At 40.9% G+C, this 25,623-nt stretch overlaps 1 protein-coding gene across 1 annotated transcript in view; it reads left to right on the forward strand.

Moving 5' to 3' along the window:
* Positions 1–5,221: 5,221 nt before the first annotated feature.
* PAXIP1 (PAX interacting protein 1) overlaps positions 5,222–25,623 on the forward strand; it is a 39,114-nt gene continuing 18,712 nt past the window's right edge. The window contains exons 1-6 of the mRNA XM_071805325.1: positions 5,222–5,479; positions 11,116–11,250; positions 14,902–14,945; positions 19,869–19,932; positions 20,619–20,732; positions 24,521–25,165. Of these exons, the coding sequence (XP_071661426.1) occupies positions 5,237–5,479; positions 11,116–11,250; positions 14,902–14,945; positions 19,869–19,932; positions 20,619–20,732; positions 24,521–25,165 (1,245 nt within the window). The 5' untranslated portion in view covers positions 5,222–5,236. The remainder of the gene's footprint in view (positions 5,480–11,115; positions 11,251–14,901; positions 14,946–19,868; positions 19,933–20,618; positions 20,733–24,520; positions 25,166–25,623) is intronic.

Below are 25,623 nucleotides of genomic sequence, written 5' to 3' on the forward strand. Positions count from 1 at the left end.
AAGGACTCAAAAAGCCTTCTGCTCGCTGGAGTAAAACAAATATACAATTTAATCTAAGCTCTGAGTTTAATTAACTGCAATAAAAAAATCAAACTCTTGTTTTTCAACAAGCAATTATGCCTAAATATGATATAGTAGGTGCATATTAATTTTTCATATAATCATTTGTGCACACAAATAAGGCATTTATGTAAGCAAAGACTAATTGTCTGCACAAATCTTGTCAACTCAGTGGGCTTTCACTATGTAAAAGTAACGCCCATTGCAAAAGAAACATCACGTTACAGCTTTTCTGGAAACATGGTCATGCACTTCTATGTACAGAACTCTTACAGTTAAGACATATTAGATCCCATGCTCGCTGTGTTTATCGTGCAACGTGCTGTTCAGATCCTCGTGGACCACGGTGATTTGCACAATTTCTCTTCAGTTTATTGACTAGAATAACTAAGCCCAAAAATGAACTGGTATTAAGGCATAATTCATCTCTGCGAGTGGTTTCCCTCATGCAATTACACTGTTGTGCTACATCAGAACAAAAATTGTATTTAAGAGTCCAATCGTGGACGTTTCTTGGGTAGATTAAGGCACTGTAATGTGCTCAGCACCTCTGCAAGAGTTAAGTTCCTTTGAAATAGTCTCATACCTGTGTGTTGTGGTCAAACCTACCAACAGTTGCTGAGCTTGGACACATGAGCACAGCACCATGTGACTGAGCATCCTGTGCTACGTGACAGGCACAAATCCAGTGAGGTGGCAGGGAAAGACTGCAAACCCTTCTGAAGGAGGACAAAATTAAAGGGGGGAATGAATACTGTTAGAAGAGAATATATCATTCTAGATCCAACATCCAGAGAGAGACAAGGCTGCTGCCGCTCTATGTCCCCAGGTCCAACCAGTACCGAGGCTGAAGATGCATTTCCAGCCAGTACATGCACAGAAGTACAAATGTATAATATATATGTACATGTATACGTGGTCAGCCACACATCACTGAGATACTCAGAGCACTCACATGAACATGGACAGCACCAATGGCCTCATCCTTCTCTCCCTCTGTCTGGGCAGTACAGAAGTCCACTCGTGACTCTCTCTCTATATATATATGTAAATGTGTGTATATATATATATATATATATATATGTATGTATACACACACATACACACAGATCAACAGGATTCCCAGGGAGGCTGTCAAAGTCACAAACTAAGAGGATTCAAGAAGCAATTGGACAACACTCTCAGACACATGGTGTGAATTTTGGGGTTGTCATATGCAGGGACAGGAGTTAGACTTGGTCCTTGTGTGTCCCTTCCAACTCAGGACATTCTATGATTCTATGATATGTAGAAGGTAGATCCTCCAGCAGCTGCTGTCAGACACTCAAATCAGCCCAGTAGCTGGCCCCTGGATCCCAGTCTCCCCCTGGCATCTGGACATGCAATCCCTGAGGCTGCATCCCTGCTCTGGTTGGTGGTACAAAGTGTCAGGGCCCCTCCTGCTATTGTCACTCTGAGCTTTGATGAGCTTTGTCTCAGAACCTAAAAATCCGTATTAAGGTCACATATAGGTGAACACATCCTTCACCTTGCTGTGACTAAGCAGCAGGACCAGCCCTGTGATTTGACTCAGTTTGGTGTGTTGACCTGTGAGCAGAGCCCAGAAATCGTATCTGGCAAATGCAGGGGATATTTTTCATGTTCAATAATGTACTTTTTCAATCTAGTTTTCTGTTCTTATGGTTCCTAATGTAGAGCATACACACGATGCAGAAATCAGAGCTATTCATTTTTGTTAGAAATAGTGTAATTACTGAAATACAAATAACTTGTTGACAGGTGACTCATGAAATACATAAAGAAGTAAGAAACAGGTTCATTAATTTAATTCTACTGCTTATTTAAAAGATAATTAAGGGGAAGAATTTGTGATTCCTGTGAAGATTCTTTTCTCCTGGGAGCAGTCATCCTGAAGCCAACAAAAGTGTGCATTAAAAAAAAGAGGTGCTTCTGTGTAAGATCAGTATCACTGCTGGTAATACAACAGCCCCTCTGTGTGACCCAAAGTCCAAAACTGCGATTCCTGCTCTGGCAGGGGGATTGGACTAGATGATCTTTCGTGGTCCCTTCCAATCCCTAGCATTCTATGATTCTATGATTTGCAAAATTACTTTTCAGGGGCCACTAACACTGTTTGGCTTCTACTAGGCAAGTTTTATTTAGACCTGTTGCTGCGCAGTGTTTCATGGCACGAGCAGAAGTGCCATTGCTTCGGCTGTGCCACAGAGCTGGTTTCGTACCTTCTTACCTCTAGGTAAGCTCAGGCGAGATCTTCCAATTTCTCCTTCTCTCACCTAGCACAGCTACAGGGCTCTGTCCAGGACCTGCTTTCAAGGTTTATTTGTTTGGCTGGAGGAGGATGTGATGGTCTCGTTCTTCCCATTTTAATCAAGAGCTCTGTGGTTGAAGAACATACAGAAGACGAAGGCATCATCCAGCGGCCGTACCTACCCTGTGCCTCAGTGAAGTTGCTTTTATTCCACCCAGAATGAGAAGAGCAGACCTAAATGTCCATTTTCCACATCCTAGGTCAGGGCTCCAACAACTTTATCTTTGCTTTTATAAAACAAATTTATTTTGGTCAAGCTATTTTGGTCAATTCTTAACCTCTTTTTTTCTTTTTTTCTTCACATTTTTCACATTACACTTTCATACTGTGGATGGCGTTGAACTTTATTCTCAGATTTTTTTCATAATTGGTCAAAAAGAACAATTCTGGTTAAGGTTGACACCTTATTAATGGGTGTCTTTTTGTGGGAAACTGCTTTTGCAATGAATTTCAGTAACAATACAGTACTGTGACGTTGTATTGCTAATATATGATATACTCTAGAAGATTTTCAAATTGATGGAATTTTAAATACCAAATTTATCTCTCATTCTTCTGATTTTAATGGTTGAACAAACAGAAGATCCAAGTGCCCCAACCTGATGCTGCAGTAGCACAATTTGAGCTGAAGCTTTGGGAAGCAGCATTATTATTAAAAATCACATTCAGAGTGTGCTGGTTGTTTGCATTATGCTTCTTTGCCAGTATTTGCATAGCACTTGATGTAAAATATTTATCTTTGAGGTGTACGAAGAACTAAAAATAGTGTGGCTGCAGTAAGTCCAAAAGATCAGAAAGCCGGGGGAACTCATTAGAGTAACTGAGAAAATAGGAAGTCAAGAGGACAAATCACTTGGTTATCTTTGTGTGGAGTGGGAATATGCAATAGCACATGAGATTAGATATAAGGAAAGTACTCTTGTGAGAAGGGGCAATTTAGCAATCCCACTGAGAAAGAAGATGAAGCCAAGTAATGAATGACATGATGAAGAGAAAAGAATTCAGAGAAAAACATGGAACAGAAACGCAAGAGACAGAGATATTTATGAAAGAAAAGAGCTGAAAATTACCGGTGCTGGCAAATGCAGATGATTACAGAGGCACTGAAATCCAAAAGGAAAGGACTCAGGAAGCAACGGTGTTAATGATATCTGATGGCTGAAGAAGAATAAGAAAAATATTTCGCTGCAGGTGAATGAAGATTTTGGGCAAAGTAGTTCTAATTTAGTGGGAAGAAGTCAAAATGGATCAAAAATGGAGTTAGAAAGAGGGGAAATTGTGGAACAAGGAAAGCAAGAGCTGGACTTAGGGGCCTGGACAGTGGCTATAAAGGAAAGCAAGGCTCAGAGAAATGTTTTTGAAGAAATTCCAGGAAATACTTGAGGCAGAAGAAAATGACCATAAACAAGAGTTATTAGAAAAGAAAGTGAGATAAGAATATGAATTATTGGATGAAAAAGATAAAGAGATTTAAAAGCAGATGATTATTTCTACTTTTTTTCCCCATACTGCAAAAAAAAGCGTATCATATAAAAGTTTAAGGACTTCTTACCTTGGTTTTCACTAAAAAAGTAAATTGTAATTGGGGGAGTAATACAATGAAACCCACAACCAAAGGGTAAAATCTCTTCCTAGAGTAGGAAAAGAACAGGCAGTGATAGGTTGGGTGTTTCTTCCATAGCTGGAGTAGAAAGGAGTGAATGTTATGTGTAGACCCAGGAGACCAGAAGAAAGGCAGATGAAGCACCTTCCTTGAAAAAGGATGAAAAGGAAGTTAGGAACTTGGATACCACGAATTTCACTTTAACTCCCCCTCAAAATACTGGATAAATAACAGTTTTCTTGTAAACTGATTAACAGTTACTACCAGGTCTGTTTCAAGAATATCTCAGGTTCATTAAACCTGATTTCTTTTTCTGAGAAAATATGAATGCCTTGTAGATAGGAGACAAACAATAAGCATGCTGTGTTTTTATTGAAATAACCCTTTTGATGCCATCTCGTAATATCGCTCTTAAGTATGGCAGGGAAATATTGACATAAAAGTAGTATGAGGGGTCCGAAATTGCTTTGGAAAGCATAGTGCGAGGGTAAGATTTATCTGACAATATATGTTTAAAATACACCCAATGGATCAGGCTCTGAAAGTGCTCATTTCTTTCTGTTTAATATAAAAGTAATTTAAAATTGTTATTTCAGTTTTCTGATCAGTTATCTGCAGTTAAGCTAGACACATCCTCTGCGCTTGAATGTTTTACTATTAACATAGGAGGATGCTTTGAATTAAGACTTCTGAGGGAAAATGTCTTATTTGGTTAATATGTCCATTAATGAGTTGGATGCTGGAATACATAATTATGCCTGTTGGATTTGCAGAGACTCCCAGGTGCAAAGGGTAACGTGTATTTTGAGAAAGGACTGAATCTTGAAAGGTTCGTGATGAACTGAAAAAATGGCAGAAGCAGCCGGCAGGACCCGTAAAGATCGTTTATCGCCCACACGGCTCGACCAGGGGGCGGGGCCTGGGGCGGTGCTGGAGGCGGGGCCGAGGGCGGGGCGCTCCCCTCCCCCTCCCTCGCCTGTTTGCCAATGGGCGGGTCCGGGTATCCCCGCTGCCCGCCTCTGTCGTTCGGGGCGAGTCCATTGCGTTCCGTACGGGGGGAGTTTCGGACCCGGATGCTGGTTCCCGGTCCGGTTCGGAGAGAGAAGGAGGAGCAGAGATAGCGCCCATGGATCAGGAGTGGGCGCTGTCCTGCGGCAGCGGGGGTGGCTGATCGGGCGGGGAGAGCTGCTGGGTGCGGGCGGCTCTCCCCTCCCCCTTCCACCCCCCCTGCGTCCCGGCGGGGGATGGTGTGTCCCGCAGCGCGCGCCTTGCTCGCGCGGTTCGGCGACTCGGCGGGGGGAGGGGACGGGAGACCCGGGCCCCGGCGGTTTTCCACAGCGAGCGTGGGGAATATCGGGGAGGGGGCGCAGGGGGGGGGTGCGGTGCTGGCGGCCGGGACCATGTCGGCGGACGAGGAGGAGCTGAAAGTCCCGGAGGATATGTTCAAAGATGTCAAGTTTTTCGTGGTGGGAGACATCGACCCCAAGGTACCGGGTCACCCTCCCCTTTGCCCCTTCCCTCAGCTCCTTCCCGCTTCCCCCCCCCCGCCTCCGGGGGGGGCACTGTGGCATCTTCCAGCTTCTCTCTTCCCCCCCCCACCCCCAACGCCACTTCCCGCGCCGGTTCGAGGCTCACGCGCCGATTCGCAGCACGCGCCCGGGAAAGGCGCGGGGGAGGGGGAGCGCGCGCGCCTGAAGGGGTGGTGGTGTTGTTGTTTCGTTGTTGTTGTGATGGTTGTTGTTGTGGGGGGTACCGGCCGCGCGCGCGGCCAGCGCTGCCACCCGCCATGGGAACGAACCCGCGGCCCCGCCGCGCAGGCCCCGGCGCCGCCTGAGCGGAGGAGGGGCGGGCCGAGGGACTTCCTGTCACAGCCCGGGCCGGGCGGGCAGCCGGACACCGCGGGGGGCAGCGGCTCTGCCCGCGGCTCCGGCCGCTGGGCGCTCCGCAGGGCCGCGCTCGGCCCCTGCGCCCGCCCTCGGCGTCCCGCTGTGCCAGTCCAGGCCCCTCCCCGGGTTCAGGACACGGACAGGCCGCTCCGGGCGGGGGGAGGTGTCACGAATGAGGGCTTGGCCGGCCTTCCACAGCCCAGGGCCCCCGTGGCTCTGGTGGCCGCCACGGGACCGTTCAGACCCCTTGTGTATGATGTGCTGGAGGTGTCATCTCCGTATGGTCTCTGCCCGGATCCAGAGGAGGCAAAGAGCCGAAGTTGCTGACAGCAAACAGTGCAGCCCCCTGGCTTGAGCAATATCCTGGATAACTGGGTTCTCCTCTCCCCCATTCTGCCCTAATGAGACCGCATCTGGCATATTGTGCCCAGTTCTGGGCCCCTCAGTTCCAGAAGGACAGGGAACTGCTGGAGAGAGTCCAGCACAGAGCCATGAAGATGATGGAGTGGAGCATCTCCCTTATGAGGAAAGGCTGAGGGAGCTGGGACTCTTTAGCTTGGAGGAGACTGAGGGGTGACCTCATTCATGTTTATGTAAAGGGTGAGTGTCAGGAGGATGGAGCCAGGCTCTTCTCGGTGACAACCAATGATAAGACAAGGGGCAATGAGTATAAACTGGAACACGGGAGGTTCCATTTAAATTTGAGAAGAAACTTCTTCTCAGTGGGGGTGCCAGAGCCTGGACCAGACTGCCCAGGGAGGTTGTGGAGTCTCCTCTGCAGACATTCAAACCCGCCTGGACACCTTCCTGTGTAACCTCATCTGGGTGTTCCTGCTCCGGCAGGGGGATTGGACTGGATGAGCTTTTGAGGTCCCTTCCAATTCCTGACATTCTGTGATTCTGTGTGATTCTGTGAATTTGGCCCTAGATGTAACTACTCCTACATTTATCCAGTCCCAAAATTACATTCAGTCCTTTGAAGGCAACCGCGAGGCTCATGTGGCCCCTGGTGAAAATCAGTTTGATACCTCTGTCATAGATGATGGAGTTGGCCTAAGAGTAATAACATTCAGTCATATCAGTTGAAGGTGATTAAAAAAAGCTTTCTGTGGCATGTCCAATTAAACAAGTGCTCGAAGTGTACTGTATGTAGCTTTAGGACAGCACCTTTCTGCAAACAGATTCTCACATGTTTCACACTGGAAGTCTTTGCTGCTTCGGTAGTTGCTGCAATCGAGCCTGTGAGTATCTTTAGTTTCATGTCCCGGCATTCACTGAGTCTTGTGGGCCTTTAAGTGAACTTCAGGCACTGACCTGTTGAGGTGTTTTTCTTCATAGGAATAGGATTATATGCTAAAAGAAACACAGGCTAGGAATTTAGTTAAAGAGGAGGGGAAAAAAAAAACAAAACAGAACAAAGTCTTTAGGCATAAATTTTTTAACAGTGTGTTAGAGCTTGAATAACAATTCCTGTATTTTAAAAAAGCCTAGAGCAGCAATATTATGTGTATGAAGATGATTGCAAAAACCAATAAGACTCTTGTATATCATTTATCATATATACGCAGTGTCCCAAAAGGCATGTAGTTACTTTTGTGTTGACACAGCAAGACAATCAGGGGTATTCTCACAGAGTGAGTAAACTAGCACTCCACTCAGCTACTTTTCTTTCTTATGTTAAGTTTTATTCTCCTTAGCAGCTAATGACATCGTCTGACGGCTTCGATTTGCTCTAAATTAGTTCCCCTGAATTCTCCTCAGTTTGTGGATGGCTTCTTGGGATTGCAGACAGAGAGCGAAAGTGGCTCTGGCAGCACTGGTAAGCTCAGGCCCAGCACTGCATGGAGCTGGCTGCACCCTGTCTGAGCTCAGCCATGCTTGCACCCGGGAGGGATCCAGAGCCCCGCCAGAGCGAGGACGTGCTGAGCTGAGCTTGGGACCAGCTCTTTGTGGGTGCCTTTGTCCTCCCTTCTGCAGGTGTCCTCCATGGTACCCTGGGAGCAACTTGGACCACAGTAGTACTTAGTGGTTGTGTTTTGAACCGAGGCAGAAAGCAGAAATTATAAATCGAGCTCAAGAAATAGCTTTTAAGCAGTTTTTAGAGTGAAATGTTGTTCCATTACTAACATAAAGGTTACAAGTATTTTTGAAGTTTTTTAACTTCTTTGTATACAAATGGCTGCTAGCTTGATTTTTGAAAATGTTTCCCCCGTCTTTTGGTGAAGAGCACGCTTTGATCAGCTTGAATTTCCAAATGGTTTCACGGAAGACCAGTTGTCCTAATGAATATTAAAACAGGCCTAGCACAAATGAGCACTCTTAATCAAAACAAATCCAAGAGTAAGAAAAACAGTGTAATATATTCAGGTGAACAACTGAATACCCACTACCTATTAAAACATACGCAGCGTAAACTAGAAGGGAAACAAAAGTCTGGAATTGTGCCTAGATATTCTTTGGCAAATGAGGGAGAATTAGGCTCCCAGCTTTAAATCCATTCCATTGGGATGTGCCCTTGGCTGCTCACAGCTTAGAGGGCTGAGGAGTAGATGTCAGCTATTATTTTTTTAATAAATGCTTTTTGCGGCTTTCCTAAAAGATACAAAACACAAACCATCATACTTTGGTAGCACCAGTTAAAATCGGTATTTCATACAGAAAGACATAAAAAGTAATGAAATGCAGCTTGAGCAGGATACTTAGTTTCTGGTTATCTCTTGTTTTATTATTGTCTTCTTAGTTTTGAACTATTCCTCTTGTTTCTTCCAACACAGATTTTAGTGGGAAAGAAGGAAAATAAAATGTACATGTAAAAAAAAAAGAAATTTCACTTAATGGATTTAAGCTAACACCTAAAGTGCAGGGTTATTACAATGATTATATTAGGGCTCTTCAGCATTTTATTTTCTAGTTGTGAGTATATGGTTGATACTAGTTTAGATTCTTAAATTTTACACTACTGAAACTCTGAAGAAGTTGTGTTCTGAGAGGAGTTTTGAAGTTGATATGAGCTAAATTAGGAAAAGCCTTTTCATACCACTTTACATAATCATGTGAAATTACTATCAATCATATTTATAGTGTTTAAGCTTGCTACCTGAAACTAGTGTAACTTTTTGCATAAGTAGACTCTTTGCACAGAGTCTTTAATGTAGTATTGGTTTGATATTAAAAAAACCCATACTTTTAGCTCATTAGTTGTATGTTCTTTCTCACACTGTCTGACCGATTTCGGTGTGTAGTTTTCATTATGTTCACTCTTGGTTTTAGCTTTCCCAAAAACAGCTGAATGGGTTGTAACTCAGGGAGAGCTCTGTGAGACAAGGAGCTTGTGTGCTGGAGCTATTATTAAATATCTGATGTTTTCAAAAGTGTTTTATTTTGATGTAGCTTTTCCCATTGGAATTACAGCATCTTGTGTGACTTTGCAGTTAACTGGATTTCATGCAGGAAGGTATCCTGTGATACAGGAGATTGGTGTGTAAAATGGAAACATTCTCTCCTGTTCCTGACTCCGTGGTGGCAAGAACAGCAAGCTTGTGATCGATTTTCTTGGTTATTTTAGAGTAATTCTTTTGTAATTTGACAATATCACATATTCATCCACTGCAGAAAAGAAGTTGATTTCTTAAATAAATGAAGTTTTAAAGTCAAATACTTCAGCCAGGAAATGCCAAGATTGTCTCCTCACTGAGTGGTGACTTTTCTCCATCCTTGTTTTTCTCCTTAGCGTAGATGCTTTATAACAGCCTGACACCACGTTTTGAAAGACTCTTTTTCACTGCCTTCACTGTCTTGTTTAGTGTACAGGGTAGGTAGCAATTGCACGAGGACCAATTAATGTTTTGCTTGATCGATGCCTTGCTCTCTGCTCTTCACTTGGTGGGCAGAGTACCCGGTTACAAAGGGAGTGTCCCCAGCAGGTGTTGAGGGATAAGTGTCTGTCCCTGGCAGGTTTTGAAGGAGGAACATCATGCCAGTTTGGTTCTGCAAGATGATTATGAAGTGAACCTGTATTAATTTCTGAATAAGGAAAGGAGAAAGGAAAGAGTAATCTTAACTGGCATTTTTAACATTTGAACTCTAGACCTTATTGTTTTTAAAACAATTTTCTCTTCCTCACTTCTACACCCCACTGCCTTCTGTTACTTTTATTCAGATAAAAGTGAGTCCCGTTTTTAGGGAGCAGGGCCAGGTTCTCTCCAATTGAGCTGAGAGAATAGTGAACTCTTAAACCAACATCATCTATATGTCCCTTGCAAAAATAGGAGTAAGATATGAGTTGTGAGGTGCTTTGCATTTTCTGAGGACAGAGTGATGGAGTGAGACATTTAAATTCCAGCTCTTAAAGGCAATAACTTAGGGGGTGTGTATCCTACCTTTTTTTTTCTTTAATGTTTCTCTAAATCATTCTTTGTCCTCCATCACTTTTTTTCCCAATACGTCAACTCTTTGTTAGAATGTTTTCCCTTCTCAGGGAAGTGGTTACAACTTTTTTGTGCTTCCAGATCCTTTTCATACCAAGGCGGTATTAAATATGTTCTCTCTCCTTGGTTCTTCTGTCTGGCTGTTTTGTTTTGGAGCAGCTGGACGGCTTCTTCGCATTTACTCTTAAACCCTCAGTTGAGGTATATTGATTAGAACTAGAAATATTGAAACAAAATGTGTTGAGTGAAGGAAGTATTTTCTTAGCTATTAAATGAACATTTTCAGAAAATGCATGAACTTGTTTTTTTTTTCCTCACTTATCCAAGTAAATAACAGAATTCCTACGAAAACTGCAGTGTAAAGTCATGATGTTCCCATTTCTAAGGTAACCATTGGGTTACCTTTTTTTAAATGTCAATCTCTTCTTTAAAGTATATTCAAATGATTTCAAAGCTATCATGTACAAAAACAACCACAAAGGAGAAGGGTTTTCTGCCTTAGAGAGAATTATTTTGAGATGTTTTTGAAGAACATATATTGTGGAAAAAAATTAACACTCCAGATTTCTGCCCCAGCCTGAATTTTTTTGGAAAGTAAATCTTTAACGTGTATTATTAAAATATGACAGAGGTGCAAAACATTGGTGATCGGGTTTTAAATGGGATGCATTTACATCTTAAAAAGGCGTGCTAGCCGCTTACAGGAGGACCACTGAGAAAGTCATATTAATTCCTTTCTTGTGTTACTGTGTTCTTGCATTAATGCTTTTCTCAAATAATTAACTTCTCCCTCTTCTCTTTTGGGTTTAGGTTATTCAACTTCTGAAAGCTGGGAAAGCAAAGGAAGTTTCTTACAATGCACTGGCTTCACATATTATTTCGGAAGATGGAGACAATCCAGAAGTTGGAGAATCTCGTGAAGTTTTTGATCTCCCTGTGGTAAAGGTGAATGACTCATCCATGATATTGTCAAATTACTGATGTGGATACTTAATTATTATAACAGAAAATATTTGTGTTTGGATGATGAACAAATGAAACATGTATTTAAAAATCTTCTATTATAGTTACGCAAACTTTCGTCCTGACTGATAGATTTCTTTTACAATTCTGTTCTCTCTTTTCTCTTTTTTGCTCTGTATCTATCAGCAGTTTGGGTTCATTTTTTGTTTTCTATTTGTTTGTTTGTTTTTTCTGGATTCTTCCTTTGGTCATCCGTAAGGTGGTGTCCTATTAGTTGTACTTCAGAAGTGTTTCTGATGGGAAGGTTCTTACAAGCGTCTGGGAATGGAAAACATCAGTTTAGAATAAGTAGTAGACTGATGAGGATGTTTTAAAACATAAAATTGGCAAGGTGCAAAATGATTATGTTGGTTCTGCATATGTGTACTGTGCTAATTTTAAACAATAGTAACTTGTAGGGTTTTTTCTTTTGATTTTAATTTTTCAAGTCTTCCCTTACTTGTGCTGGGATTACCAGTATTTTGATATTATCTTGCAATACTGGGGTTTGTTTCCATTGAAAGTTTGTGGACTTCATGTTTGAAAATGTAAACTTGTCACTCTGCAAGTCTTGAGAGTGATTAGAAGAAAAAACACTAGTATTGTTGGTGCCCTGGTGGCAGAAGACACAGAGAAGGCAGAATTGCTGAATGCCTTCTTTGTCTCTGTCTACTCCACTGGAGGCTGTCCTGGGGAACCCTGTACCCCTGCGACCCCGGATGAAGCCAGGTTAATGGAGGAGTTTGCTTTAGTCAATGAGGACTGGGTTAGGGAACAATTAAGTAGTCTGGACGGCCATAAATCCATGGGTCCAGATGGGATGCATCCGCGGGTGCTGAGGGAGCTGGCTGAAGTCATTGCTAGACCGCTATCCATCATTTTTGCCAAGTCTTGGGAAACGGGAGAGGTGCCCGAGGATTGGAGGAAAGCAAATGTCACTCCAGTCTTTAAAAAGGGCAAGAAGGAGGACCCGGGTAATTATAGACCGGTCAGCCTCACCTCTGTCCCTGGGAAAGTAATGGAACAGCTTATCCTTGGTGTCATCTCAAGGCACATCAGGGATAAGAGGGTCATTAGGGGCAGTCAGCATGGCTTTACCAAGGGTAAGTCATGCTTGACCAACCTCATAGCCTTTTATGAGAATGTAACAAGGTGGATGGATGATGGCAGAGCGGTGGATGTGGTCTACCTTGACTTCAGTAAAGCCTTTGACACAGTCCCTCACAGCATCCTCACAGCTAAATTGAGGAGGTGTGGTCTAGACAATAGAGTAGTGAGGTGGGTTGCAAACTGGCTTAAAGAGAGAAGCCAGAGAGTGGTGGTCAATGGTGCGGAGTCCAGTTGGAGGCCAGTATCTAGTGGAGTGCCTCAGGGGTCAGTACTGGGGCCAATATTATTCAATATATTCATTAATGATTTAGACGAGGGAATTGAGTGTACTATCAGCAAGTTTGCTGATGACACTAAGCTGGGAGGAGTGGCTGACACGCCAGAAGGCTGTGCTGCCATCCAGCGGGACCTGGACAGGCTGGAGAGTTGGGCGGGGGATAACCTGATGGAATTTAACAAGGGAAAGTGTAGAGTCCTGCATCTGGGCAGGAACAATCCCAAGTTCCAGTATAGGTTGGGGCATGACCTATTAGAGAGCAGTGTAGGGGAAAGGGACCTGGGGGTCCTGGTGGACAACAGGATGACCATGAGCCAGCACTGTGCCCTTGTGGCCAGGAAGGCTAATGGCATCCTTGGGTGTATTACAAGGGGGGTGGTCAGTAGATCGAGAGAGGTCCTCCTTCCCCTCTACTCTGCCCTGGTGAGACCCCATCTGGAATATTATGTCCAGTTCTGGGCCCCTCAGTTCAAGAAGGACAGGGAACTGCTGGAGAGGGTCCAGCGTAGGGCAACAAAGATGATTAAGGGAGTGGAGCATCTCCCTTATGAAGAAAGGCTGAGGGAGCTGGGTCTCTTTAGTTTGGAGAAGAGGAGACTGAGGGGTGACCTTATTAATGTTTATAAATATATAAAGGGTGAGTGCCACGAGGATGGAGTCAGGCTCTTCTCAGTGGCAAGCAATGATAGGACAAGGGGCAATGGGATCAAGCTGGAACACAAGAGGTTCCACTTAAATTTGAGAAAGAACTTCTTCTCATTGAGGGTAACAGAGCACTGGAACAGGCTACCCAGGGAGGTTGTGGAGTCTCCTTCCCTGGAGACATTCAAAGCCTGCCTGGACACATTCCTGTGCGACCTCACCTAGGGCGTTCCTGCTCCAGCAGGGGGATTGGACTAGATGATCTTTTGAGGTCCCTTCCAATCCCAAACATACTGTGATACTGTGATTTCATTGCCAATGTCTTTGGGTACATGATTTTGGGTTATTTTTTCTATGTCGTTGCTGGTGGTAGTAAAGTATTTTGACAACTTATGTCACGAGGGTTAATCTGACAGTGTGGAAGTAGGGATTAATTAAAAAAAAATAGAAGGTGCTTAGCTAGAGATCTTGTGGCTATAGTGAGTGTGCTGATTAATTTTTAGTTCCTTTTTCTGAAGTGTTCTGTGGCATAATTTTAGTCTTAGAAACAAGAAGAGTGCTGCTATTCTCATGTGAAGGAAGGGCATCAGCGTCATTACAGTGCTTTTTAATGCCATTTACTTAAATAATTTACTTCATAACTGCTACTAGCTGAACTTTTTCATTTGCCAAATAAAAGCAAGTCTTTCAGTAATGTCACTTAGTTTGACCTGGACATATCACAGCATGATCTGTAACCAGATTAGACTAAGTATTAAGGGAATAGAAATCAGAGGCAAAGGTAGCTTGTTATTGAGAGGAAAGGAATAGAGAACAAGAAAGAGAAAAACTTGGAGGAGGAAAATCCCCCAATTTTTTTTGCAGAGTATTGAGGAATTATGAATTGGATGGTTTTAGTTCATTTTTTGTATCTTTATCTGAAGGAGGGAGCATACCAAGAATTGGGACACCCTATGCATGGTTACCACAATATATTTGTTTGTTGGTTTGTTTTTGAGTAAATGTCATTTCATACTGAAGGTGATGCCACTCTTTCCCCCTTATTTCTTATATTGTGTTGGGACCACTGTCCTGTATCTTTTCCCTTCTCCACTACCTTCATCTGTCCCAGAATTCTGTCATTCAGAGGTTGGCACCTGTGTGCGTAGCAGCCCTCATGGTTGTGTGTTTACAAACTCTTTTCTATGCAAGGTTATGGTTCCTGACTCCTTGGTGATGAGTGTAAGGTTGTGGGTTTTTTTAGGGCAGGGAAGACTGAAAAAATTGAGAGGATGAATAAATACTGTAAATGGTTTTCCTGACACAAGAGAAGGATAAGATAAAGGGGTCTTGCTCCCATATTGCTGCACAACCTTTGAGCAGTCTTCATATTAACTCTTACAAAATAAATCAGAACAGTCTTTTTTTTTTTTTGTAAAGGCCTAAGTACGATGCCTGTGAAACACTTAGGCTTCAAAACTGGGAGATCTATGTTGAAACTAGCTATAGTATGAACGCGGAAGGTAATTCACATTTCACATATGCATGTGAAGGTTTTTTAATGTCTCATGATTTTTATTTTTCAGCCTTCCTGGGTGACCCTGTCTGTTCGCTGTGGAGCTCTTCTACCGTATCCTTTAAGTTCACGTTTGAATAATTTCTATAGAAAACATGTTAAAATAGATACCGTCTGGGGATTTAAGACTGTCTCAAGTATGTACAACTTAAAATGATGGATGTATCTTGCTTGCTGGGATTGCAGCGTGCTAGAAGCTTCTTTGTCTTACTTCAGTTTTCCTGTTCCTCTGGCTATTTGGGATGCTTAATAGGCACTTGCAGGAAAACTGGCAGCAAATGGACTCGAAACATTTTAGCTGCATGTTGATAATTAACTGTGAGGATGCAGGAAAAACAGTACAGTGTGGTAAGTGGGCAAATGTTGGTTCACAGTAGAATGACCTATTCTGCCTTGTCTAGAGGCAAAGTAAGGGGTGAATACGCTGTAACTCATAGCAGCACTGTGTTATTTATAACACTTTATTAACAGATAGTGTTGGTATTCCCGTTTTTGGGATAGTCTGTCCTTGCCTTTGGTAGACCCTTGTTCATATTTGGCTAGATTAATGTTTCTTAACTTGCTTGGAGCATATATTCTCACATACGGATGGCATATTCCTTCTTCTTGTCAGTTATTATTGTTTCATCTTTTTTTATGTTCCCCTCAGTTTTTTCTTTGGATCATAGGAATTGTGACAATGGCTGTTATTATGGAAAAAAAAATCATACTTCTTTTTCTCAGACCTTTCATGATAAATATTCTATGTATGGAAAAGCTGAAACAAAGCAATACATTGCAGTACAGATAGGAGCAGATTATTGCAACAAACAAAGCCAGGACTAAGCAGGTATGCTGTCAGGCATGAGATCTCATTTTGGAATGAGGTTAGCAGGTGGTTGTGTCTGTAATAGAAAACAAGAGGTGGTAGATGCAAGAATTCAGGTGTTCGTATTAGGAATTCAGGTCTTAATGTGCTCTGGTGATTCAGAATCCATGTTTTATCCTCAGTATTTCAAGGTGTATGCCTTTGCAGCTTACTATATCTCAAATCTTTGTGAAATAGCCTGTATATTCTCTAGTTCTCCAAGAGAATTCAGCTCAGGAAGTGAACTGTAGGAAGAGAAAACATTAAATTCATCAGATAAAATTATATAGTGAGGTCTTTGCAGCTGTTTTGATCATGATAATCAACATGTTGGATGGGAATCAGCAGTTAGGGTGAAACATTTGCCGTAGTCATGGATAGTCTTCTGAGCTAAGTAGAAGAAAGTTTTCCATTAACGACTTAGCTTCCAAATGGAAAAAAATGCATCAAACATTACATGGCAAAACCCAAATTAGAAGAGGTATTCCTGTATTAAAAAAAATTTGATTATTGTGATGTGATCCAGGTTGGGTGAGTTTTGTGTTTTTGCATCTGGAAACAACATACGTGTTTATCATCCTTTCATCATCAGGATGGGAGTGGATGGTTGCTTATGTCATACACCTGTAAGCCTTCTCCCTGCGTAAAAAAATAATAAAATGGTTTGGAATTAGCTATATTTTCAGGCTTAAGTAACCTAGCATTGCGTGATTAGTGTTGTTCTTTCTGATGGAGAAGTTGCGCTATTAGAAAATTGGTCTTCTGTCTAAAACCAGGCATTTTTAAAAGGGTGCTCTAAGAGCTGGCATTATTATGTACCTAGAAGAGAAATCAACAGATAAAACCCCTGAGCGATGCAATCCATAACTGAATTGTAGCAATAAATGTGTGAATGCGGCCCTGAATGGCTGTTGCCCAGGGAGTGTTTATTGTGGGTATACGTTGGAATGGCCGAATGAAAAGAGCGGGTCTCAGTGGTGTCGTATTCCTGGGTTGCAAGGAGGAAGGCAGTTTTGTATACCTGTCAGCAGTAAATGTGTCCTTGGACCTTTGCTTTATTCTCCCAAGCACTTCATGTCCTTACAACCTGGTGGTTTTTGTTTTTATTCTGAGCCTTGTAGTGCTCACTAAAACGGGTTGTTAAATCTTAACTTTGTTCTGTTTCAGTGTCTTTACAACTCTCGTGCAGTGGTATTCAGCCTTTCATTAGGGTTTGAGGTACTACCACAAGGAAAAAATGTAGTAGTTAATAGGAATAATTCAGTTGCTCACTTGCTTTGGTTTGGACGCAGTTTAGATAGAAGCTTGAGATTCTATGTTTTGTCTTTTCTTTATGTTTTAATTTGGAGATGTAATGCTCAAAGTGTTCTTTAAATTTCTGAAGAAACAAGTCCTAGAAACATCTTCTGTCTGATTTATGAATCTAGTCAGAACCTTAAAGATTTTATGTTGGCTTACCAATTCGGGTACTTATTTTATGGGCATTTGCCTTTCAGTTGTTAAAGATGAAGTTTAATGCAGAATGACTTATTACAATATAAATGCATAATAATTTTGCCTGTTTCTTATTAATACGTTTTAACATTCAACTGTGAAAGTTGTTTTCACTGGGCAGAACTTCAGGAGGCAGAGTGTTCTGTTCATTGCTAACGGATGTTCACAAAATCTGACTAACCTGCAGCTGAAGCAAAGTAACAGAAAAACGGAGAAGGAAAGACAGTCTTGTGTGTGAAAACCTCAGTTATAATGCCATAAAGAGGCATTAAACCTCTTTTATAGCAGCAAAAGCAAGAATGAGGAATGTTTTATTTTTCCACAGTCTTGTACAGCTGACAGAGGGTCAGAGCACTTCTGGATTTTTGTTGCTAGGAGGAAAGAAAAGTGAGTTTTGTCGTATTTCCTCTTTTTTGTTTTCCAGTCCCACTTGCAACATGATTGTTGTACTGATTGTAACTGTTTTAAGAGGGTCTGTTTCACATTGAGTTGTAAGAAGAGTGCCAACTGCAGTCAAACTGATGGACTTCTGTGAAGTTAAACACCAAGCTGTTGCTGCTTTGTGAGCCTGAAGCAGATGTTCAGGCAGGGAGTAGAAAACTGAGCACTTTTGAAAGATCCAGTACTGAATCTCTGCCTTAGATGGGATAGTGAGCAACACAGAAAGTCAGGATGCTCATCTGACTTCTTGGAGTATTCTTGGGCTTTTTTGGCAGCTTGCTGTGTATTGTCGCTTCTGGATATCAAAATGTTTGTGTTGCTGGTGCATCTCTCAACAGCACAGGAAAATAATTGTGTTTAATTACAAAAATCTCAGTATGCACTTATATTGTAACACCATACACATCTGCTTTTGTGGTCATTTTTTCTAATGTGATGTACATGTATCTCAAATGTAAGGTCATGTGAAAGTGTAATAAAGGGAGGGATATTACAGAAGTCAGCTGGTCTGTCTGTCTTGCCTGGGTCATTTCTGTCGAACTGTTCTCTCCTATTTAACAAGGCCCCTCCTGTATTGGATGTTTCACAGTCTCCCCAGTCACCTCACAGTGCCCCACTAGAGTTTCACCCTGTTACCATGTTGCAGTCTAACCCTGTTTCGGTTTATCTGAGCCACTCTAAACAGGGAGAACAAATTACTTCTCTTTCATTTGGCAGCCTTTAAAGGATTTGAAGATGTGTCCTCTTAGCTTCCTAAACACATCAATTCTGGTCTTTTGGTCTCCTGTAAGCCATATTTACTAGGTCTGTAAAAATTCTCACTGCTCTTTTTGGCATACCGTTTTGTTTATCTATCTCTTTCATGCATCTGAAAACAAATCTGCATTGCTACCAGAGATCTGATTGAATTTTCAAAGCATGGTGGAAAACTTCATGTTAGTTTCATGCTGTGTTTCTGTTTTTACTTCCCAGTGTGATATTTTCTCAGTTTGTGTTTCATAGCAGCTCCTAGATTTCCCCTCGCCCCGCATCCCAGATCTGTTGCCTAAGCCAACTTTCAATGCAGTGTTACACCTTCGTAAGAAAAAAAAATATAGGAGATTTGATGCTTCCTTATACTGCTGTTTGCAGGTAATCTCTCTTAATACTTTGCTGCTTTTGTTGAAATATGAGCTTGTCCCTTGATATGTTTGTTGTTATGTCACACATCTATAAGCCTTCTCCCTGTTCCTGAGGACTTGTTGAAAAAATAATAAGACACCTTTGAATTAGCTACATTTTCAGGCTTAAATAACCTAACATTGGATTATTAGTGTTCTTTCTGACGGAGAAATTGCACTATTAGAAAATTGGTGCCCTAAGTGCCTTTTGTGGACTTAATCACCATGCTGTGTGTTAGGAGTCATCATGCTGTATGCTAGAAAACATTCTACTTTTCTAGTCTTTCAGAAATTGCAAAAAATTGCAAAGGGCAGGTGAGGTTCCAAAAGATGTCTTCAAGCAAAAATTCTGCCATTTGGTTACCAAACAGCCATTTCTGAAACCTCTGGCTTCTGGATTACTTTCTAACCCTTTTTTTTTTTTAAGGCAATGCTTTTATTTCTTGCTGGTTTTAAATGGAGTCATCTGCCATGTTACCATCTTTTTTAGTAAGTGTGCAAAAAAGACACTTTAGCTTTCTCACAGGTGTCTGCTCTTAGATTTTATTTTAGAAAAACTCACTTCTCTTGGTCTGTCTTATCAAATCTCTTGTGCATCATAATACTTCTGTGTTGTTTGTTGCTGACTGTAGCAAAAGTTTCTTCTTCATGTTCTCCCATATTTTTAAGCATGGAAGATAAGCACTTGATAATGAAAGAAAGCTCTTGGTAAGGACTTCTATAAGCCAAACTTCCTGCATTTGGCATCCTGGGATGGACTGAGGGATACGTTCTGGGAAGAGGCAAGTTTATAATGTCACCAAAATAAGTCATAATATTAGAAGAGTCTTGATGCAGTTTGTACTTTGTTTTTTTTTCCCTGATCCTTACAACTTGAGTTGGAAAAAGGCAACATGCTTTTAAAATAAAAGTTTTTGAAAGGTGAGATACTTGACAGTATCTGAGACATATCATGCACGCTATTTAATTTCCTTCTAATGTCTCTCAGGAAACTCTTACTGAAATTATTTTGCATCCTTAACACCCGCTTTCCAGTGTAAATGCCTTTTCTCCAGAATCGTGTCAGATCTTTTTTGGAGTCACTGCATGTCTCTCTCAGGTAAGAAGTGAACCATATTTCAATCTACTCCAATGTGCAATATATGTGTAATGCTTCTTTGGTTTTGCTTTTTTTTTTGTTTTTTTTTGAGGAAAGGTACTAGTTTATCTGTTGTACTATGACTTCTTTCTGTATGTTAGATGAATTATGACATAAAACAGTTTTTCACTAAAAATAAAGGCATGAGCATTTCAAACTGTGAACAATCAGTAATTTTTCTTGTATTCAACTGTGCAGTGATTTTAAAACACAGAGTACTCTAGACTATATTTTGCTCCTATTCTTCCTTTTTCTGCATTAACACAATATTCAGTCAGCATATTTTACCTGCTTATGCACTGATGGACAAAGGTGCCAGTGAGTAAAGTGAGATAAATAGTTCTTATTTGCTTGATCACTAACTTTTGTCTTGTGGAGGGTCATATATTAGTGTTGAGTTTTACAGGAGTGAAGAATGTTTTCTCTTTCTCTGTGCAGGCTAAAAATAGTTGTTTAATGTCATTTCTTGTTCCGTCTCTTTGTCACCCTTTCTTCTCTGTGACTTTTCATGCTAATTTGGTATTTAAAAGTGATAGGTAATACATTAGCCAGGCTTGTAAATGGTATGTCATGGATTGTACTAAAATTCTTCAGTCAGAAGGCAGTTGGTTGGATAGAACTAAAAGGTTTATTTACCTTCCTTTTAGGTTTCATCTGAAGACCGAAATGCGCTGTGGGCTTTGCTTACTTTTTATGGAGGGAATTGCCAGCTGAGCCTCAATAATAAGTGTACTCATTTGATTGTGCCTGAGCCAAAGGGGGTAAGTTCTTATTAGGTGTGCAATTCTTCTTGTTGTAGCTCTCATTTGCTTTTGAATAATCAAACATTTTCCATTTCCCTGAAGTTAGGATTCTTAAGACTGTTCATTAGTCTTAGAACAGCTAAATTCAGCACAATTATGCATTGCAGCTATTGCATTTGTATTTAGTTTCAGCATGGCTTTAAGCCTGATAAATTCAAAATATGTCCAATTTCATATTGGTATTTGTGTTTCTGGTTGAATAAAGCATTTTATTCTTTATTCTGTTTATCCAAACCTTATTTTGACATGTCATAATTGTTAGTGATTGTGATTTATAAATCTGTAGATACAGAATCAGTGAAGAGAAATTAAGGGCAAAATTGAAAAAATGCATTAAATGCCCCTTGTTATGAGGGAGAAAGGAACAAGGAGAGCAGAAGGAGGAACATTTTTTTTTCTTTATAGTTGATGGTTGTTTTTTTCTTAAAAGAGGACTCTCAAAATCCCTCAATGCATTCATTTTAAAGAGAGATGGCAGGATAAACAGCACGCAGCATTCCTTTCCAACTGCTGATGAAGTCGTACTTCCAATCACTCCCATCATAGCATCATACAATATCTCAAGTTGGAAACGACCCATAGGGCTCATTGAGTCCAACTCCCTGCTCCTCACAGAACTACCTAAAACTAAACCAAGTGACTAAGAGCATCATTGAGATATTCCTTGAACTTTGACAGGCTTGGGGCTGTGACCGGTTCCCTGGGGAGCCTGTTCCAGTGACCAACCACCCTCTCAGTGCAGCTTCGTTCCATCTCGTGTCCTGTTGCTGGTCACCAGAAAGCAGAGATCAGCACCTCCCCATCCGCTATCCCCCTTGAAGAAGATGTAGACCACTATGAGGTCCCCTCTCAGTCTTCTCCAGGCTGAACAAGCCAAGTTACCTCAGCCACTCCTTGTAAGTCTTGCCCTCGAGGCCTTTCACCATCTCGGTTGCCCTCCTCTGGACACACTAATAATTCAATATCCGTTTTATATAAACTGAGGTGCCCAAAACTGCACATGGTGCTTGAGATGGGGCCACACCAGAGTAGTGTAGAATGGGACAATCACCTCCCTCTCCCGGCTGGCAATGCTGTGCTTGATGCACCCCAGGACACGGTTGTCCCTTTTGGCTGCCAGGGCACACAGCTAACTCATATTCAAGCTGCCATCAACCTTAGATCTCTTTCCATGGGGCTGTTCCACCAGCCTGTCATCCTTCAATCTATATGTATAACCAGGATTATCCCAGGTGCATCTCATACAGCTGGTGATTGCCCAGCTTTGTTGTTTATCCAAATCTCTCTGTAAGGCCTCTCTACCCTTGAGAGAGTCCACAGCTCCTCCTGATTTAATGTCATCATTTGACTTCCTTCTCCCGTGTCAGAAGTCAGACGTTCCGGTCCTTATGCAAATGGAGAAACTGAATCAGAAAGATCAGGTAACTGGCCAAAGGCAGCACTGAGCACATCAGAATGGCCTCCTCTCCTCTCATGCTATTAATGCTTTGGTTATAATAGTTCACTGGAACTTCCTGAAGTGGTCAGGAACTCCTCTTCCTGAAGAACAAATATATTTGTAACTGATTTAGTGTGTTTGTTCAGAGACTGAAAATACTTTAAACAAATTGAAGCTCACTTTAAAATGATAGTTTGGATGCTTTTAGTTAATGCGGTGGATGGAGCAAGTTTTTGGTTTTGTTTTTTTTTTGTGGTTTATTTTTTGTCCTTTAATAACATAAGCACACTTCCATCACCATTTTTTTTTAAATTTCAAATCAGCGGGAGGGGCCGCACAGGTTAGTTATTTGAATATGAGTAGCTCTGAGGTCAGGTTCTGTACTCTACCTCCTTACAGAAATCTGTAAAACTTTGTCAAGTTTCTAATGCCATTTTATGCAAATTGAGTATATTGTTGTCCCACCAATGGCTCTTTTCACATTTTGGAGTTAAAGTAAATTACCTAATACTAAGACAAAAACATGTTGCTAGTAGGATGACAGTAAACTTATGCGTACAGTACATAGGTCAGTGCTTTAGAATAAAACATGGGTCAGCACTGGGAGAAGAGAAAGTGTGGACATCAAAATGCTTGCTTTTTCTTCCCTGTTTAATTAAAACGATAACAACCTTTTTAGTTTTTATTTGTTTGGGGTTTTTTTTGGGGGGTGGTGGTGTTGCTTTTCTGTTTTTCAGGGCTTTTTTAAGGGCATTCTCTTCTGCGAAAGAGTTAGAAGGGTGTAGCAAACACCACCTCCTGCATCATAACAAAATGTAGTGCTTGGATGAGGAGCTTTGCTACCCGAGGTGGTGTTTTTAAGAGCCAATGATTTATATTTAAGAAGTGTTACCTTAAATCATAAGCTTTTTAGAGCAGAGGATGTTGTCTTAAGCTTGCTTAAACTGAAAAAAAACACATTAGCATTTCATATCTGCAGGATAAAATAAATATCTTGTTTAATTTGTATAATCATTGAATGGGAGCAGTTTTCTAGGATGATTATGTAGAATGCTTCTAGTCCTGCCCCTCTGACGTTCTACTACAAGGGAAACTGCGGCAGTTTGTAATGAGAACATCTTGACACTAGTGAAAACTTCAATGGTTGCTTTGACTAGACACAAGATGATAAAACAAGATTCTTAATAATTCTCACGGCAAAGGAAGAAAACTCATATCTGCAAATAAACTTGATTTCATCTGTAATCTCTCTATTGTGTATGAATGACAGTTTCATTGTAGGAAATAACTCTAGAGAATCATTAAATTAAATTAATTTCCTCTGAATGTGCTCGTTGTTAATTTATATTGTTTGTCACACAAAGAAAACTCCAGTTCAATCACTTTTAAATATTAGATCTTGAAATTAGTTTCAAATCTTCTAAAGAAAGTTTTCATTTTTTCCCACTGTTTTGATATGTGTGAAGGGTTTCCATCAAAGGGGATGTTTGAATAAATAGAACACTGATTCTGTGTCTGTTCATAGGAGAGGGAGCACTGAACTTTTGCTAATTGTATATATCTTCAAATGATTAAATAGTGAGGAAAGAGGGAGGGATAAAGTTTTCTATTTTGTCAACATTGCAACCTCTCGTTGAAATGGATTTAGCTAATATTTGGACAGAAGTGTAGCTTTAAAGTTGAGGGCAGCATCAGTTTGCAGGTTCTGAGAAGGTGTATGGGAAATACCTGACTGGTTTCTGATTTATATACCTGCTGAAATGCTTTTTTTTCAGTGTCACCTGTAAATATTTGTCCCTATTGTGAGATTCTGATTTTTCTCCAAATGTTTTTTCATGGTGGTGTGGTTTTGTTGTTGTTGTTTTGTTATTAGTGGATAAAACTTAAGTATAAACTGTATTTAGACTTAACTTCACATCCACCTAAAATCAGCATCATCTTAGTACTGTGATGTTGCTAGCTGCTGGAGTTCCAAAGGTTTTTTTTTCATAATTGATTTTAATGATTCTCAAATCCTTTTGAGACTGTGTTTGAGAAGAATTTATGGTGGTTTTTTTGCGAGCGAAGACTTGATCTTCTGCAGTTCTGTCTTCTGAGTCCTTTATATTGAAAATGTGGAGGTTTTTGTTTTAATCTCTTGGAACTTGTGGTAATGCACAGTAGCATAGTTTCTGCTGTTTGTTCAGGAAGACATCACTTTGTTTTATTGGACAGCCTTTTGTCATCTGCCTCTCCATTCTCTGGCCCTGCCCTCAAAAAAGTTATTTGGGATTTTTTGTCTTTAATTTTTTAATATTTTTTTTTCCAGGAAAAATATGAATGTGCTTGTAAACGGGACAGCATTAAAATTGTGACACCAGACTGGGTACTGGATTCTATAGCTGATAAGGGTAAAAAAGAAGAGATTCCTTATCATCCTCGTTTAGTTATATACGAGGAGGAAGAAGAGGAGGAGGAGGAAGAGGAGGAAGAAGCAGAAAATGAAGAACAGGAGTCTCAGAATGAAGCTAGTACTGATGAAAAGTTATCAAGCCCAGCATCTTCGCGAGAAGGATCACCTTTGGGTGATCAAGCTTTTTCACCAAAATCTACTACTGCTGAGAAGGCAAAAGGGGAACTGATGTTTGATGATTCTTCAGATTCCTCTCCAGAAAAGCAAGAAAGGAATTTGAATTGGACACCAGCTGAAGTCCCACAGGCATCTACAGCAAAGCGTAGGTTGCCTCAAGGGAAAGACTCGGGGTTAATTAATTTATGTGCCAATGTCCCACCAGTGCCAGGTAATATTCTGCCTCCAGATATGAGAAGCAACCTAATGGCTTCAGTACAAGGTGCCCAAAGTTCCGATCGACAGGAAATGATGGCAACATGGAGTCCAGCCATGCGGACATTAAGGAATATTACTAATAGTGCTGATATTCAGCAGATTAATAGACCATCAAATGTAGCACATGTAAGTGTTGGATTTTTAATTTATAAGATATTGGACCTTTTCTTGGGAACTATCGTAATCCAAGATCTTCAATTTCCTTTTATTTTTCTTTAAATGCACAAAGTATTAAAAGTTCTGTGTATTACTTAGAAGTTGTAGTCAAATTAGTAACCTCTCTGTCATAAGTATCTTCATTCCTAGCAGGTTAGCAGAAGTAAGAATGCATTTGGAAAACTGGAAGAGTAAAGCTGTGTTTAGCTATTGCGTGGTTTAGAGTTTCAGCACTAATTTCTTAGCAAGAGCAAAAAAAATATTTATTAATTTAGAATTATTTGACTAGTTCAGGAAAACTGATTTCATACCCTTCAAGCTTTTTATTTAGCGCAAGGAATTATTTGTGCTATAAACACATAAAACTGTGAAATTGATTGTTCTCACAGTAGGTTCAGTTTTATATTGTGATTTTCTGCTGGGCATCA

This window comes from Patagioenas fasciata, chromosome 2 (assembly GCF_037038585.1).
Source record: "Patagioenas fasciata isolate bPatFas1 chromosome 2, bPatFas1.hap1, whole genome shotgun sequence".
Taxonomy (NCBI): domain Eukaryota; kingdom Metazoa; phylum Chordata; class Aves; order Columbiformes; family Columbidae; genus Patagioenas; species Patagioenas fasciata.